Here is an 18,474-nt window from a genome sequence, read left to right on the forward strand (position 1 = left end):
AAACGGACATAACTTTTGATCTAGAAAGCTTCTTGGGGAGTGTGACCTATCATTGGAAAGCTCTTCAAGTCTAGTTTCCAACGCAATTTGAATTGCTTCAATAAAATCTGTAGAACACAAGCTATTATCAAAAGAGTGATCAAAGGTTTGTTTTGCCACTTTACAAACCTTCGTTTTTCTTCGTTTCTAACTCAAATTCATTTCCGTAAAGTACATAACGACCCTTGTGAATTCTATATTCATGTCTCATGCACATATTAATAAAAATAAACATCCAAAAACATGGTATCTCTAATTAATAAACTCAATTCATCGGCTTCCATCCAAATATAATCCGAATCAACTCCAAACACTACGAAAGCGCCCAAATGTCTATCAAATCACCTGAAACATTAAGAAAAACACAAACGGAGCGCAATAGAGTACAAAACAAACAAATTATGTATTTACGACCTAAAAAGCAACTAAAAGACCTAAAAAGCACCTATAAACTTAGCATAAACGTGCCTATAAATCCTATATAAATGTGATTCATCACGTCTCACAATGGCATAATCGCAATTATGTTGAAAAAAAAAGTAAAATGGGGTGGATGTTGGAGGGAAAAGAAAACGGAATAGTAAAAAGTTATAAGGGTGTGGTCCCAAAGAACGAAAGCGACAGCTGATAAAAAAACATATTGGAAAAACCACAAAGTCAGCCCTCTCCATTGTTCAGTTTGTTCAAAGGCGAAAGTAGTCAAAACCATGGGAGAATGAAAGAGGTTTGGAAAAAATCGGTAGAGCTGGGAAAAAGTAGTTGTTAATTGTGTGAAATTATAGGCGAACAATGGAAGGTGTTACTGACGACTTAGCTGTCGTTAGTAACACCGGCGATGATGAGTTGTTGGTGTTGGATATGGTGAAGGATGGAGGTGGCGGTGGGCCCAAAGCAGGAGGTGAATTCGAAGATGGGGATGACGGTGCTGCTTTAAAGGAGCTGTTGAAAGGGGTAAGTATGTAACATTCAATTTGAACAGTAGTAGAATAATTGTAGATAAATTATGGTTTCTTTTTGAAAATTTAAATTATTTGAATTTCTTGTAAGAATGTGTTAATCTCTATAATAGGCAATAATTGGAGTAGTAAATGAAATTATTAGGCAATAAATGGAGTAGGAAATGAAATTGAAATTGAAAATAGGGTTTAGTTTTAGTTAGAAATTGAATTTGGAATTAATGGAATTGATGATTGAAATAGAAAATTGGAATTGGAAATTATTATGTTGTGGTGATGAATTAAATGTTAAAAATTTGAATTTTATAGTTGGTATAGCTTAGGTGTGTGTTTATCTTTAACATTTGTTACACTTTCCTGGCATATGTTTATGTATATCAAATATTTGTGTATAAATGAAGGTTGTGGTTGGGGAAGAGTCTTATAAGACTCCAAAGAAAGGCTTTAGTACTGATGCAATATCAGTTGACATAGAAGAGTATGTAGAAGTGAATGTTAGTCTTCCTCCTCCTGCAATTGGGATGGTGTTCCAGTCTTGGCAGGAAATTGATGAGTATTTTAGGGAATTAGGGAAGCAAAATGGGTTTAGGGTAGTTAGTACCAGTGCTTGTAAAGTAGGTAAAGGGCCTAATGCAAAATTGAGAAGGAATTGTTTGTGGACATGTGAGTGCTATGGGTTGCCAGATAGGAAGCAGAAGAAGGTTGAGGAAAGTTTAGTGACTGATGCTCAGATTGTAGAGGATAGTGTAGCTGTAGGTGTGAAGAGGAGTAAGAAAGTTCAATGTCCAGTGAATGTGTATGCTAATGTTAATGAACTTGGGGAATGGGTTATTCAGAGGGCACATCTTAAGCATGGTTGACACACCCCCACTCTGGGGAAGGCTAAGAATATCAGTAGGTTGAGGAATAATTTTCTGGTGGAGAATCCACATGTTGTGAGGCAGCTGTTCAATGAATGGAGATGTGGGGTTCCTGTGTCGAAAATCTATAACAAAATGGCGAGGGAGCGTAATGGGGTCGAGAAAATGCTTTTTGCCCAACAAGATCTTCATGAAGAAGTGGCTAGGCAGAAGAAAAAAATATTTGATGAAGGTGACGCTAAAGCAATGTTTACCTATTTTGAGAGTATGGTTGAAGATAACTCAAATTATTTCTACACATATCGAGTAGATGAGGATGGAAGGTTGAAGGATGTACTCTGGGTAGATGCAAGGTGTCGCATGGCGTATGGGGAGTTTGGAGATGTACTATGTTTTGACTCAACCTACTTGACCAATGAATACAATTTACTATTTTGAAACTTTGTGGGAGTCAGCCATCATGGTCAAACTATTCTATTTGGGTGCACGCTTGTTAGTAGAGAGACTTCTGAAACCTTTGAGTGGGTATATAGCAATTGGTTGAGGTATATGCATAAAAAAAGCCCGGCTGCAATAATTACTGATCAGGACACTAGTATGAGGAAAGCTCTGAAGAGTACAATGAAAGGGACTACACACAAGTGGTGTATCTTGCATATTCTGCAAAAAATTTCTGCAAAGCTTGGAAAGCATCCAAATTATCCTCAGTTGAAGAAAGAGTTAGAGAGTGTTGTTTATGATAGTTTGGACTATGAAGAGTTTGAAAGACGGTGGCCAGAAGTGATCAAGAAATACAAGTGTGAAACGGACGAGTGGCTGGAAGGTGTGATGTGGTTTAAAATATAAATTTTATGTTTTGTTAACCTGTTGTGTATTGTATTGATGTGGCTTTAACTTGTTTTTTATTGTATTTTTGTGTCTTTAAAATCAGATATTAAATGGTGATACATAAGTGTGAAGTTCTTTGATGTTTAAAAGGTTGTGTATTTATTTCGAAATTATGGTTTTGCAAACGATTGGAATTGTGATATTATAGTTTTGCAAATGATTGGAATCAGGAAATGACATTTCTATAATTGTTTATGTTTGTGCATATAATTATAAGTTTGTGTATAATTTATGAGGCTTAAAATTTCCGGGTTGTTGACAGGGTTGTATGTTGAATGTGATATGTGGATACCTACGTTTGTCAAGCATCTTTTTTGGGCCGGCATGAAGACAACCTAGAGGGTTGAGAGTATACATAGTTTTTTCGATGGTTATTTGAGCCGGCATACATTTCTATGTGAATTTGTCGAGAGATATTGTGAAGCTCTAGAAGTGAGAGCTGATGACAACAACTCCAGATATGTTAGGCAACCCATGACAGCCTTTCTAGCTGAGGCTATGTTTAGGAAAATCTATACCGATGCCAAATTTAAAGAAGTCCAAAGGGAGTGCACTAGGATGTTATATATGACAGGTTAGAGGCACAACTAACATTGTTCCTTAAATATTTAAGGAGATTTTATATGTCATAGTTTCAAAATAAATCTTCTACAGCTATTACTTAACAAAATAATTTTGTGTCGTATGCTACACTACTACAAATCCCTTAGTTTCTCGACGCTTTTGCCTCGACGCTGAATATAAGTCGTCAGCATAAAATTTAGGTTCCGTTTTTTCTCGACGCTTTTCAGAGTCATAATATTGTATGGACATTAAAAAGCGTCGAAAAAAATCTCATGCACGTGCCTCAATCTTATATTTCAGATCAGCATATTACGACTAACAAAAGAAAGCAGGGCAATAAAAAACGCAATAAAAAATTAAAACTGCTTGCTCGCACTCGCCGCCACAGACCCATCTCTATCTCAATTTCTCCCAAAACTTAATTACTCCGGACATTCTATCATAATCCATACAATCTCATCTCCTAAAACCACTTGTGATTCAGAGATTTTGGCTTAAACCTGTGGAAAAATTGTTCATCTACTTGTTATTTTTTTCAAATCCTGGTAATGTTCTCATAAATTTCCATTTTTTTTATAATTTATGTAGTTTGATCAGTCAAATTAGGTATTTATATTGATTTATTGTTCAGAAATTATCTTGAATTATTAGTTATTGTATAGTAATCGGTCATTATTAGTATTAAATTAAGGGTTTGATTCAATTGGTGTGTTGGGTGCAGGCCAGGGGAATTGATAACATATTCGTTTGTTTATACTTCATTATTTTGGGTTGCTGGTGTAGATTTGTATATTTCACACTATCGCCACCCTCACCACCCACACTCGCACCGACATCGGTGCAGACCACCACATGTGCCGTAAGTCCTCTTGCCTAATTGCCTTACACATCCTCTAACTCTGTTTATTCCAATTATATTAAAATTGGATCTTATTCAGTTATTTTTTGGACATTGTATATTGGTGGTAGGTTGAATAAGAGGATATATTATGCCGTCAAAGTAGAAATATTTGGCGAGGATGCATGCAAATCTAGGTAAGCTTATTTGGATTTTTGTTTGTCATTAATATTGATTTAACATCTTCTAATTATTTATTATAGTTTAATTTTGTTAGGAGATTTGATTATAATTAAAGGAACTGAATAATTGAAGGATTTGATTATATTTGAGAGGTTGGATTGCTGGGTTTATTGTGGTGATGTACTGATTGAATGTTAATGGTGACATTGTTAGATGCACAAGGTTCTAATGTTTTAATAGAGCAAAGGTTTGTTGCTAGTGACAAAGGATGATATGATGATCAAGAACGTAACTAAATTCAGAGATAGATTCATCAAGAATTTGGGTGGTATTCTTGTTAAACAAATTGCCAACTATAGCTATTGGGGATGGTAAAAATTAATACTTTTGAACTACAGATTTATTTGAAGGTAGAAGATAGTTTTTAAGCTAGTTTTTTTTTTTTTTTTAATTATTATTATTATTATTAATAGTAGTTTTTAAGCTAGTTGTTGAGGTTTTGGTATAAGTTAAATAAGATACCTAATCCTGAACCAACCTCTTGTTTACTCACTAAGTGGAAGATTTTAAATGCCATATGATCTTGATGCAGATTTCAGTAAAGACGTGGGCAACAAATCATTTGTCTCTGTTTCGTGGAAAAAGAATTTGACCTGCAAAAGTTGGGTTTGATTTACCTTGGCTTATTAAGGTTCCTCTGATGAATGAGTTAGAGTAGTTAAAATGCAAGCAATCTGATCTCTAGGAAGAATTCTCAATGAACCTTTTGCATATCAAGTCATGGGTTTTGTAGTTACCTTATCTAATCATGTTGATATACTAAACTAATACTAGATTCGATGGCATTGTACTTAAGAACTAAATATCCTTGTATGCATTTGTTCTTTGATTTGACTTATATCAAACTATAAAACAGAATATTATAAGGTTTTATACTTATATATGTAATGAGTTAGCTCTTTTATAATTTTAATCGGTACTCGTTTAATTTGATTTATTTCAATTTATGAGTATTTACAACTTTTTGCAGAGGAATAATTAACAAAAAATTATATAACTATTTATAATTGGATTTTTACTGTGATTGGAGCTTCATTGTTGACGTCATTTTTGTCTGATGATTTGATCTTTGTTGTGAGTTATAGCGATTTTAAGACTCCCCAAAAGATCCAAGACTTTTTTTAAGGTATTTTTTACTTTATTAATTGTATGTTTTTTTTTTGTACAGTTACTCAATCTGCATTTTAGTTTTTCGAGCAGGGTGCAGGGATCAAGGTATACCTTTTTTTTTTTTGGATCAAGGGATTAAGGTATACCCAGGTTTATGATTTTGGGTAAGTGTTACATTATTATTGTTTCAATTGATTTTGTACTCCAATTCTTTTTGATTTGCGATTTTTAGTTTATAAAATTAATATGAATTTTTTATTTCTATTTTTTTTTTCCTTTGATTTGATTTATTATTGGTGATTTTTGCAACACCTGATTTTTGAGGTGGATTGTTTGAATTTTTATCATAAGCTCAAGAAAGGTTCTTATGAGTTATCTACAATGGGCACTATTACTATGATATTGATTTGCATTAATTTTGTTCAAATATTGCTTTTGTTTTAACTATATATGCTGCTTGTTTAATTTATAGTGCTTGCTTGGTCCATTGTTTCCGCTCCCTATGTTCCTATTATTGTGAACTTTTATTAATTTTGGGTTGTGTTTTTGCTTTTGTTTCGATAATATTTGTATTTTTGGGTTGATTCATGAATGGTGAAGATTTGAAAGAAGGGGGTGGTTTCTAGTTATTTCCTTAAAGTCTTAGGTGTGGTTTCTTTTTTAATAGAATCATTGTAATTGGTATTCGTATATATTACAAATTCAATTTCCACTATTACAAAATGCTTGTATTCTCGACACTATGGAAGACCGTCACAGTTAAATTAAGATTTCCGTGTTTTGTCGACGCTTTTAACCGTCCTTTGACTTTCTCGTCTATTTTCTGCGTCGAGAAACATAATCACATGCCCTATACGTTGCAGCTTACGCTTTTCAATCTTACTATTTTCAACTGCCGCCCCTCTAATATTTTCTATTCTCTCTCTCGCTCTAGTCACTACTCAACTTCTTCTCATTCTTTGCTTCAAAATTCAAGATCTACTTACAAAAATTAATGATTTTTTCTGTCTTCACAAGATTTGTACTTCTCAAGGAATTTCAAGCAAGTGCAATTTTTTTTCCACATCTCGATTTTCGATTATAATTGTTGAAGTCGATCGACAATCCATTTTTGTTTGTCTTCTAATTTATGTATTTTACTCTTAGCTTCACTCGTTTTGATTTGTTTTCTGGTAAGATTCTTTAATTTCATGTTTTGATTTTGCTATTTTAAAGGTTTTCTCTAATTTCTGTTTATCTAGGTTTCATCAATTTTATATCAGTTTACAATGCCCAGAAATAATACATGTTATTTGTTCGAATTCAATTTTAAAGTCTAAGGTTTGTATAACCAATTTCTTTGTCAGAAATATTCTTCACAGCTTTAAGCCTCCATTGCAGTTTAAGAGGTTGGACTATAGAGATGGGTAATTGACTTTCCGTTTCCTTTTTTTTATCTATTGTATATTATTAGGTTTAGCTATTTGCAAATTATTGTAAATTTTATGAATTATTGTTCTATTTAGTTTATCTGATCTTGTGCAAAATCTGCTATATTGGTATCATAGAGAGCAGTATTTATGGTGAATAGATGCTCTGCGATTGTATATTTCTGCTCTTGCAATTGTCTGTTGAAAACACCTATGATTTTTATGACCAATTGTATTAATAATGTGATTGCTTGGAAGTTGAAACTATAAACAGGCCTAAATGTATAATATGTTGAGTTTTTCACTCTTGTCAAGCAAGCAATAGATGATTAAGATTTGCTAAGCAAATAGATGTCTGAGATTTGGTGTTGGTGTACTGGTTGAGGAAGTATTGTTAGTGTAGCATATGATGTATGCTCGTTATTTGATAAGTACTTGTATTTTATTGGTGTTCTTCTTAATTATTTGTGGTGATGGTAGATAGGATAAGGAGTAGGTGACTAGGTGGGGTGCGAGATATGATATCTTGTTGATTTTATTATGAATTATTCATTCTTAGCTTTTATATACGTACCTTGCTATCAATATTAATGACCTGGTTTCTTTGTTTATGTATGATCTTTATCTAAAATTCCCTTCTGTTGGACCAGATTTGAGGCTAGACACCAGCTATTGGTGAAGCAATTGAATTAGGAGCAGCTATATATAGACCATCTATCTAGAATCGGCCTGCAAAAAATCCACGATTACGAGGTAGATTATTGTCTTACACCTGATATATTCCTGGCCTATCGCTCATTAATTTCTAATATTCAGGCAGCTATGAATTTTGAAACTTTAAGCTCCAATATTGGTTATCATAATCCTAGTAGTAGTACTACTAATACAATTATTACTTATTTGTTATTGTGTGATTGTGTGTATGGTTGATTAGATGTGCATGATTTTATGTATATTAGAATAGGATAAAGTAAGATTTGTCTTTTATCTTTATTTCACAACATCTTTTAAACTTTTAATGCCCTATTTTAATGGTCTGTAGCTTTTAATCTGTTATTAGATTAGATGTGCATGCTCTTATACTGGTGGTGTTGTAGGTATGATAAACATAATGTTAGTGTTAATCTTTAATCTATTATTATAATCAGAGGTTGACATAGAAATTTAGTGACTTCTTGAATGCAGCTCTTTTCAGTCACATTCTTAGTTCTTAAGAAGGTAGGATATTAATCAATATTACTTCTGACCTTCTGAGCATGGAGTATTATAGTAACGATTATAGTATCAATATGACCTTCTGACCTAGTCCTAGGGCAATTTTGGACTTTGGCTTCTTACATGTGAAAGGAATTTGGTAGTTAAAGTAGTAAGCAAGTCAAATTAACTTGGATTTAGGTGATTTATATACGCTTTACTTTCACAATGGAAATAGTTCTTAATAGAAAATTATGTCCTCAGACATCAGATTACTGATGCAGCACTCCGTATCTTTTAAAGATGTTCCCCAGAAGCTGAAGAACAGAACTCGTGTTTGCAACGCCTTTGGGAATTATCTTGAATGACATTTTTTCTCTTTATTGCTTGTTACCAGCCTGGACTTCTCGTTTGTGAGAAGAACATGTAATAGAGTTGCACATTTGCTTGCAAACTCTAGTAGTGACTTTGAGGATGTGAGGGTGTGGTCTGATGAGGTCCCCCCCATGGTTTTTGTTGCTGTTGCTTTGGAGGCTTCCTAAATTATAATATCAGTTGCTTCCTGTCAAAAAAAAAAAAAAAAAAAAAAGATGTTCCCCCCATAGCAGTCTCATGCTTAATTATGTGAGCGGGTTTTATCAATATAAACCTGATAGGAGTATCCTTTGTTAAATTGGTCTCTTCTTTGTTTGTTTTTTTTTTTTTTTGTTTTTTTTTTTGTTGAAATTGGTCTATTGTTGCTCTCATTGCACACCTTGGGTTGGTTGTTTCCACTCCATGGACTTTGCCTAAGATACTTAGAAAGACTAAAGATTGCTCGTGTAATCTTGAATATACTTGATTTGAACCTTGTTGGATTGCCATTATGCCCGAGATTTTCTTTAAATTTTTTATTAATTCACTAAGGTTTTTTTACTCTTTACCTGTTAATTGTAGTACATTTTAGTCAAGAATGATGCAGTGTTCATGTTCAGAAAATTGAAAAAAAATATCAGATATTATGAGGAATTCTTTTATGTTGCAAATGTGTCTTGTAACTCTGTAAGAGTTGCCTATGAAATTGAAGAGGTAGTTGGTGGTGGCGGCGGCTACTGCTGGTGTTGTGTGGTTAAGGAAGGAGCAAGAGGTGGAGAAGTGTCACCCCGAGAGTAAAATTTTATACCAACCTTGGGAAAATACAAGTATACCAGTACAACTCCGAATATGAGCATTAGTACTCTGCCCACTTTTTTGGTAAATGTAACCTTAATACTAGCCCACTTTTTGGGTAAATGTAACCTTAAAAGATGTTCATTTATATTTCTATATTTAACTTACAATTCTATGTTTAAATAATATACAACATGTTGAATCTTGAGCCTATATTGTGTAATGTACTAATTTATACTTTGTTTTTTTTTTGTTTTTTTTTTTTTTTGAAGATTGGAAAAGGCAATGTAAGTGCAACAAGAGAATAGGTCGGGACACTTGAGCATCAACAAGCGACTATATCATCTATAAGGCCATCATCTATCTATTTTGGTTTTTAGTCTTATGATGTATTTATTTAGGGACAAGCTACTATAATATGCGACGTTTTTTTTTTATTTTTTTATAAAAAATAATTGTGTTGATGTTTTCTTTTATAAATTTGGTAATAAAGTACGTGCTCTTATTATTGTTGATTAATTATTGTTTTTTTTTAATCTAGTTATATAGAACATTTGTTTATTTTTATTATAATGTTATTAATTTAATTTAATTTATGATAAATTTAAATAACTATAATGTATGTAGGTAATAATTTAATAAAAGGAAAAAAAAAGCTTAAAAAAATTCTGGACGCTTTTTAATGTCTACATATTTGCACATTTTCAAATTTCAAATAGTTTCCCGCCATACCATAGGTTGACACGAATAAACGCAAGACAACAAAAAACGTCGCTAAATTTGAGTATGTGGACAAGTAAAAGCGTCGCTAAAAAACTACACACATTTTGGATAATGCGCAAAATACGTAATTTTCGACGCTTCGTATATTAATTAGGACACAAAAAAGCGTCGATATTCTCGACGCTTTTTTGGGTCCTTAAAAATTTTCGACTCACGTATTTTCGACGCTTTTTAGCAGCGTCGAGAAATAATTTTTCGACGCTTTTTAGCGTCGAAAAAAGGCCTAAAAAGCGTCCAGAAAACACGCTTTTTGTAGTAGTGCTAGTACATCACAATTGATTGATTTATCGTATTTTGGGTTGTTGTCATAGGTCTGGAGAAGAGGCAGATATCTGATACAGTCGTAGAACATGTACTTGAGGATATTGTTAGGTGGAAACCAAAGAATTCAAGGAAAGAAGTACCGTCACAGAGGAAACGGGTGTACAAGGTTACATACAATTACAACACCAAAGAAGCAGAATGTGAATGTAGGTACTTTCATTGCCACGGTATCATGTGTCGCCATATGATTATGGTGTATCAAATGAACCACTATACAGAAATTCCTGAGAAGTACATCCTACGTCGTTGGAGGAAATATGTTATTAGGAAGCACACTAGAGTGAAAGTGAAGTACCATGATCCTATCAAGACTGAGGCAGTGTGTAGATTTGATAAAATGATGGTGAAGTTCTCTCCCATTTTTTCTAAGGCATCTATTTGCAAGAGTGTATCTGATGTTGTCTTGAATGGTCTTCAGTTGCTTGATATACAAGTAGAAGAGAAATTATCCATGCTGACCCGAAACAGATCTGACCTATTGGGGTGTAATGGGACACCTTCCTCGGTTTGTTGGGAAAAGGAGGCTACGCCACCTATTACTGAAAAGCAAGGGAGCTGTGCGAAGGGCCTGTCAGCATAACTTGCTACCATAAAGGACCCTCAAATTCCAAAGAAACCTCCGCATTGTACAATCGATTTGCGGTACAAGTCATGTGTCGAAAAATCGAACAAACCGGGTAAGAGGAGTGTGAAAATGGACATAGGTGGTGGCGGATGTAAAAACAATCGACAATACATGTACAGTCAGGTAGGCAGTTTGGGTTTAGTGATTTGAAGTGAAATTTTTTTTTATTTAAATGTGAACGTCTTTTGATTAATATTTATTTTTTCACCTAGGAACAACATCTACCATTTCCTATGATGGGTTATAGTCCCCATTGTGTAGGAGGCATACAAATGACTGACGGTGATGGTTCTTTAGGCTATTTCACCTCTTTGTCTAGAATGCAGCGTCCTCTTGCTTCTGGTGGGGCGACAAATTCTCCATCACATAGGCCCTTTTACCCCCCATAATTTGTGCTTTACCAGCAGTATTGTCAAATGCAAGGAATGGTGATACAAATAGGTGGATACATGTTTCCTAATATGGTTGTTTCTCATGCCCCGTTCTTGGTGAGGCATCCTTCATCGCCGGGATGTATGACTCAGACTCCCACTTCCAACCGTGCTCAGTCTATCAACATAACTCATTAGCTTAGCAATGCCCACCCCCTTTTGTGTATTTTTTCTGGGAAATGGGTTATGATAGTTTGCCGTTTACAGCCACCTGAAGAAGAAGTGAAGAGGCTTTTATTTAAATGGGCCTTTAAAGAAGTGGTGAGGCCTTTATTTTAATGTGCCTTTAAAGAAGTGGGTCTTCAGGCCATTTTTTTTGTTAAGGAGTTTTTACCTTACTCTTTTGGGAACTTGTAATGTTGATGGTGGGTATATGATGGTCGATATATGGAAACCACATGGTGGTAATTTTTTGTAAAGAAATTTGAACTTAAATACTTTGATGGCTGGTATATGTTGGTTGACAACTCTTTTGGGTTGAACTTCATTTTGTAAATCATGGTTGACAAATATTACATTTCAATCCTATGTTCAAATGAACTTATAAATGTCAAATGAACCAAACACACCCTTGGGTTGAAGTCTTAGTAACATGTGTTGAAGTCTAGGTAACATGTGCGACTAGTGTAACTAAAATATTTCAGTGGGTTCCTCTGGTATAGACATGTAGTAAACTAGGGTAGTGCCCTCTTGATAATTAGGAATCAAGAGGTAGAGAAGATACTGTATTAAAATAGGGTACCACTAAAATAGAAATAGGGTACCACTGGTAAACAGTAGGGTACCAATTACTACTATAACCCATGTGACATGGTGTACTAATGTTTGTCATTGGCGAGGAAAGGATTACCTTTGAGACAAGTTAGGGTACCATCAAACATAAGAAACATGGAGTGTAGAAGATAGTGTACTAAAATAGGGTACCACTAAAATAGTTACAGGGTACCACTGTTAAAAAGTAGTATACCACTTACTATTATAACCCATGTGACATGGTTTACTGATGATTGAAAGGGTTACCTATAAATGAGACTAGTGTACCTTTGAGACAAGTTAGGGTACCATTCGTAGACAGTAATGTATAGAAGATACTGCACTAAAATAGGGTACCATTGTTACACAATAGGGTACCACTAACTATTGCATATGGTGTACTGGATGTTTGTCATTGGTGAGGAAAGGGTTACCTCTAAATCAAACTATTTTACCTTTGAGACAAGTTAGGGTACCATCAGTAGAGACAGTAATTAGGTTAACAAACATCAAACATAAGAATCATGCATTAACATAAGAAACATGCAATATTTGTAACCTAATTAATGTCTATTGATTTTTTGTAACCTTTACAATGGTGAAAGTTTGTTGTTTAGTTATGCGTGTTACATGAACTTTTACTTTACCATATATGCATGTACATGAACTCTATTCGCATAACCCTTTTTTGTTAACACAACACAGTTGTCTATACAACTATGTTGCTTTAATCATGATTACATGAGTGCTTGATGTTATTATCTTTGTAAATGTGTTTTAATTTTATTTTATTCAAAAAACGATTAAACATAGCTTTTCAAACAAAGCGTTTGTGAGTCAAATAAAATACAAATGACAGTTTAACACAATCAAAGAAATGTACAAGGAATTTTATTCACCTTTGAGATAAATTATAGTACCTTTGAAATAAGTTAGAGTACCTTTCAAAAAAGTTAGAGCTCCTTTGCAACAGGTTTGGGTTTAACCTTAATCAAGTAGTGTACCTTTGAGATAACCTATAATACCTTTTATACAAGTTAGAGTACCTTTCAAATAATTTAAAGTTCCTTTTAGAACAGGTTGTTTGACAGGGTTACCCCTAAATTAAGTAGGTAGCTTTTTAAAACTTCCTAGGGTACCAGTGTAACTTATTAGGGTACCACTTTATATTGATTATCACTGACTTAGGTAACAGTTTTGTAGACACCCAAATGTGTCTCCCCAAAACCAAACCCAGTGACGAATACCTTTCGCGTCAAATCATAATCGAACGAGGTGAAAGTGTGAAAAGTCTAGTGATGAGGATGTTTTTATTAAAATATCTCTTCTTTCTGTTTTTGAAAATATTTCTTTTTTTACCCTATTATTGAAAAATGTGCATTCCAGTTTAATTTGGTCCATGATATGGGTCCAATAATGGTGTAGTTGGATGGTATTTGAAAAGACCTTTCCAACGATATATTATAAGTCCAATTCCGATGAATAATGAGGACGTTATGGCCAAAATATTAAACTGGGCCCAAACCGGTTTTTACCTACGACCCAATTATCATGTGGAGGGTCCAAAGGTCTAATCATATTCCTAAACTAATTAGGATTAATTAGAAGATTCTATAATTTTCTAAAAGATCTTAACTATCCTTTTTGAAAAGATAAAATCAAAGAATTTGAGTTAAATAAAAACCTATCTTTTATAAAAACTTTTTTTTTAATCCTATTTCAATTCGAATTTAAAGATATTCAAAGATAGTCAGATATTATTTTCGTACCTCATAATATATATCCAAATTTTATATGGTTGGATATATCTTGAAATTATCTTTCCAATGATATATTATAATATTAATTCCGAGCTATAACGAAAAAGATATCAAAGAAATACAAAACTCTATCCAAAACTGACACTGTCCTACTATTTCGGCCGTATATTTTAATCTACAAAAGATTTTAATCTGATTCTAATTGAGTTGGAAAGTAGACTTCAAGAGCTTTCCAAAGACATATTATATGCCTTATTCGAACTTCTGGATCAAAAGATATGATAAAAACACAATATGCAAAAACTGATGTCCATCGAGTTTTATTTATATTCGAATTCAGATTCTTTTCTTATTCTTCGACCCTCTTTTTTCTCTATAAATAGAGGTTATATCTCCCCTTTTTCAAATCACCAACTCTCATTAAGAATCTCTTGATATACTTTCTCTCTCTCTTTTCTAAACTAATCTTTTCTCAAATACAAAATTTCGCATTCCCAATACACCTAGGATAATTCAAATTTGCCTTCGCCCTAGACGTGAAAGGTTTAATTTATGAGGGTTTGGTCCAAAATCTAGTACAAACTTTCTAAATCTTTTTTTCAATTATTTAATTAAATTGTTGACTTTATATTTTCCTTGAAGTTACTAACGTGTGTATTTTGTTATTAGAATGATATACGAGGCATCCAAGTAAGTACCTTAATTGTTTTATTGTTATCGTGATATAGAAATCATGTTTAGGTTGTTATTGTTATAATTATTGTTATGATGATTATTATGGTCATGTTGCTTGATGTTTATTGTTATTGCTTGACCACGCCTTTTATGCATGTTTAAAGGGAATCGGTACTTGTAATCACGCTTAATAAGATAATAAATTATTTTGTTTAGGGTTAATATGATTATAATTCAAGTGATCGCCAATAATAGATTTGTTTATGCATTAATATTCAACCAACATAGATTAAACAGGTTTAGGGTTAAACCTATCGATTACATGTTAATCAGAAAGCACACATGAATACGAGAAGAATAAAGTAGAGGCCTATGATTAGGGCAGGTTCTTTCTCTTTTAGATTGAATTTGTATCTTCATTCCCAAACTTCCAGTCATGGTTCCAGATCAGACCTATTGGAGTTAACGATCGCTTGGATCGTTAAGGGGTGTAACCTTCACCCTGTAAACGGTTTACAAGTTCCTGAAACTTGTTTGCGACTCTTTTACTCTAGCTTCTTTCCCTTTGGACGCCACCATGCTTAAGTGTATGATCACAGTGGGGTTCAAGTTTGGGGTAATGCTTGAAATATTCCCTACAGGTTTATCTGGCCACAATATATGGTCATCTATCGTCACTTATCGTTGCGGAAAGGTTACTTTTAAGTGAAACATTTGTGCCTTTAATATGGCTTAGGGTACCACTTATATAAGCTAGGGTACCATTAGATTCATTTGGTGTTTATTGCAACATAACAAGTGTTAAGTAATGGTGTCATGTTGAGCTAATGATAGGTATGCCACACTATTACAAGGGTTTATGCATCCACGGTATGTTGGACGTGAATGGAAAGATGGTTGCACGATCTTGTTACCAAGTACTTGTCACCACACAACTACATTGATGTAAATCATAATTGCAATTATTACTGTAGATATATTATGAAATCTTCTTTGTATGGTGTTGTACACTTAGATGTCTCGATTTTCACCTTTTTCACTAATTCCTTGTTGGGGATCTCTATTGTGACCATATTAGAACAATATGATTAATTCACAATTTGTAAGTCATTAATTATGATGAAAAATTTATTACCTTGTTTATTTGCAATCGTTTAAGTTGCAGTCAAATGCAAATGAGATTTCCACTAAATGATATTAGATATTGTACCACTCTCTATGTGTTATGTACCATTGAAATTCATCTACAAAAATAAATAATATATTTTACCTACTCAGAGTAGGTTTAGTACCACAGAGGATGTACATATTCCTTTATCTCTGTCTATAGTATCTTTACAGTTTGTTGTTGTGAAACTGGATCAGTTTTTTTAGATCTCAAGCCCATAAAACCCAAGGCCCATACGAAATTTTAGTGTTGCCGCTTTTGTGAATTTTGCTATGGATTTATGAAGCGCTAAAAAATTGAAGTTTGACCGCCAATATTGAATCAGTAGCTTTGAACGCTGCTTATAAATTGAAGGCTACACCCAATGCACTTATCTAATAAAGTGTTTCCAAACAAATAAAAACAAAATGTCCTTTAATTCCAACTCTTCCATTGCCCATGGAAGCAATTTCATGACTGGTTCCGGCGACATCGTTTGGGTGGCAGCTAAGCGGTGCAACTGTGGGGGGCAATCAATATCCGAATTTCGTATTTCACTTTCCGAGGCTAATCCTAGGTGACCCTACTACAAGTGTAGTTCTTGTTGTTTTCGGAAATGGGCAAGGGAGGAAGATATAATTTGAAGCACCACCAACAATAGCATTATGGAGCTTTGGCAGAGGGTTGATGTCCTTGAAAAAAAATTGAGAAAACAATCAAATTTGCAGTAACGGCCTTTGTGGTGGGTCTTTTAGTGCCTTTTTTTGGTTGAGATGAATTTAGTTGACAAGTAATGTTTAAGATGAATGTTATGTTAATGTTTAAGTTGAATGTTATGTTATGGCCACAAGTAAATGTGTTTAATTAATTAAATAACGGGTCTCTTTTTATTTTAATGATGAGTACTCTCTTTAATGACATTATGATACTTGTTTCTCTGTTTAATTATCTTATAAACACAAAATATATAGCCATCAAAATCAAAATTTACATATCCGACGCCGCATCCGACGCATAACATAGCAACTAGAAATTTCATAAAATAGTCTTACATTAATAATAACGTAGGAGATCTAAAACATAACAATGACTGATTAGCATAGGGGACTTCAAAAGCATAACACTTGACTATGGTTTGACAATTCATCCTACTACATGGACAAGTGGTCGTTGTCTGAATTGGTAGCTCCATCTTCATTTCCCTCCTGTCTTCGAACCAAGTTGAAGCTGGATGGAGTCGACTGGGACTTAATTGGAATTTAGCTCCTGGCTTGGACAGTGATATAAAATCAACAAGTGTTATGGTATAAATAGTTGCATAAGTATGAATAAATGAACAATAATTTAACACTAAACAATTCAATTTAGCAATTCTATTCAACCCAACAATTTAAAATAATAAAAAACATAATAATTAAATTAATAACAAAATTACACTATCGTAACATCGACCCCCATTTGATGACCATAGGCATGGTGACCCTTGTAAGACACCTAAGGGTAAACATCGGCCTTCTGCCAAATAAGCTACATACCGTAGATACCATTCACCATCCCAAAGCCATCTACCCAGTACACCCCCTGAAGGACTTCTTTCACATAACCAAGCAAAGCAGCGTCAGCTCTTGCCTCAGTCACCAGTAACACTTCCGAGGAGAAAGCATTGTAAAGTTTGTTAAACGTTTCCTTGAATGATGTACGGTTCACGTTCTTTGCATTCCACACAATAAACGTAGCTCCTTTAGGAAAATTGGGAGCACCCAAAATGTCCTCGGTGGAGCCACAAACAGAGATACTGTGGTACCGAACCCCCTTAGTGATATTTTACAAGTGTAAACATTTAAAGTTACTAGTTTAATGTTCATGTTCACTTCCAATACATGAATAGCAGCTATTTTAGACCCAATAAAGATGTGCTTTTCAGTGAGAGGAATGGTGTATATTGGAAGGTGGTCGGTCATGACAATAGCTGCTATTCACGTGATTTTATCTCACTGGTATTCCAATATGTTAAGATTACTTTCTTAACATGGATCCAATACTAGTGAGCTTAAAAAGTGTTATGGGAACCATGGTCGCTCACTGGTATTGGATCCATGTTAAGAAAGTAATCTTCTCCAGCATAATAAATTATGTTATTAAATTTGAGCTCTGGCTCAAAACTGGTTAAGAAAGGGCTGAAATACATAAGGGGTCGAGATGGGTGTGGTTTCATTAGCCGACCCCAGACGTTACGCATACTACTGAGTCGAGTGGACATGGCTAAACCGGAGTTCAATGGGGTTTGTTATGGTGTGGTAGTGTTTAGAAGGAGTATTGAAGGAGGTGGGTTGAATACAAGAAAATGACACATTAGTACTAAATATAATAATTCTAGCACTCTACCTCAGGCTACCCACTTTGCTTCACTGAACATCCAAACTGTCCAACCTTATAACAAAAGTAGTTCTTAAAAAGACAATTCTATAACCCAACAGACTTGCATTTAATATTTATTTCTTATTTTTATTTTTTATCCTTGTTTGAGTAAAGTGTACAGTTAAGTCATTGGTATGGAGTCAACATAAAAATAGTTGTACGTAGCTTGGAGATTGTACTAAAAAATTGTATTACAATAAAAAAAAATCCAAATTATGTGTTCTAGTCTTGTCCCACTGAAAATGAAACAGGTATCTCTAACATCGCTTTGCTGTGCACTTGGCTCTAGGCGATAGTAAGACTGACTG

General features: G+C 33.9%; 2 protein-coding genes and 1 long non-coding RNA gene across 11 annotated transcripts; all 3 read left to right on the forward strand.

The window, feature by feature from the left end:
- The first annotated feature begins 1,990 nt into the window (after positions 1–1,990).
- On the forward strand, positions 1,991–2,293 carry LOC145642953 (protein FAR1-RELATED SEQUENCE 5-like). The gene has a single exon (XM_081694111.1). It carries the CDS (start codon positions 1,991–1,993, stop codon positions 2,291–2,293), a length of 303 nt encoding a protein of 100 aa, XP_081550237.1.
- A 1,354-nt stretch (positions 2,294–3,647) lies between these two features.
- Positions 3,648–9,763, forward strand: LOC145641832 (uncharacterized). Of its 9 annotated transcripts, XR_014115551.1 has the most exons (9): positions 3,648–3,852; positions 4,029–4,166; positions 4,277–4,342; positions 5,474–5,514; positions 5,577–5,662; positions 6,845–6,904; positions 7,558–7,660; positions 9,168–9,334; positions 9,523–9,763. It is a non-coding gene; the product is annotated as an uncharacterized LOC145641832 (long non-coding RNA). The 9 variants fall into 9 exon arrangements; XR_014115556.1 differs by lacking the exon at positions 9,168–9,334 and having other exon boundaries at positions 4,921–5,514; XR_014115557.1 differs by lacking the exon at positions 9,168–9,334 and having other exon boundaries at positions 4,921–5,514; positions 5,589–5,662.
- A 321-nt stretch (positions 9,764–10,084) lies between these two features.
- LOC145642954 (protein FAR1-RELATED SEQUENCE 1-like) lies at positions 10,085–10,937 on the forward strand. The gene is made up of 2 exons (XM_081694112.1): positions 10,085–10,097; positions 10,345–10,937. The coding sequence occupies exons 1-2, from the start codon at positions 10,085–10,087 to the stop codon at positions 10,935–10,937; spliced, it is 606 nt and encodes a 201-aa protein (XP_081550238.1).
- Positions 10,938–18,474: the final 7,537 nt, after the last annotated feature.

Source organism: Chenopodium album, chromosome 8 (genome assembly GCF_948465745.1).
Source record: "Chenopodium album chromosome 8, dcCheAlbu1.1, whole genome shotgun sequence".
NCBI lineage: Eukaryota > Viridiplantae > Streptophyta > Magnoliopsida > Caryophyllales > Amaranthaceae > Chenopodium > Chenopodium album.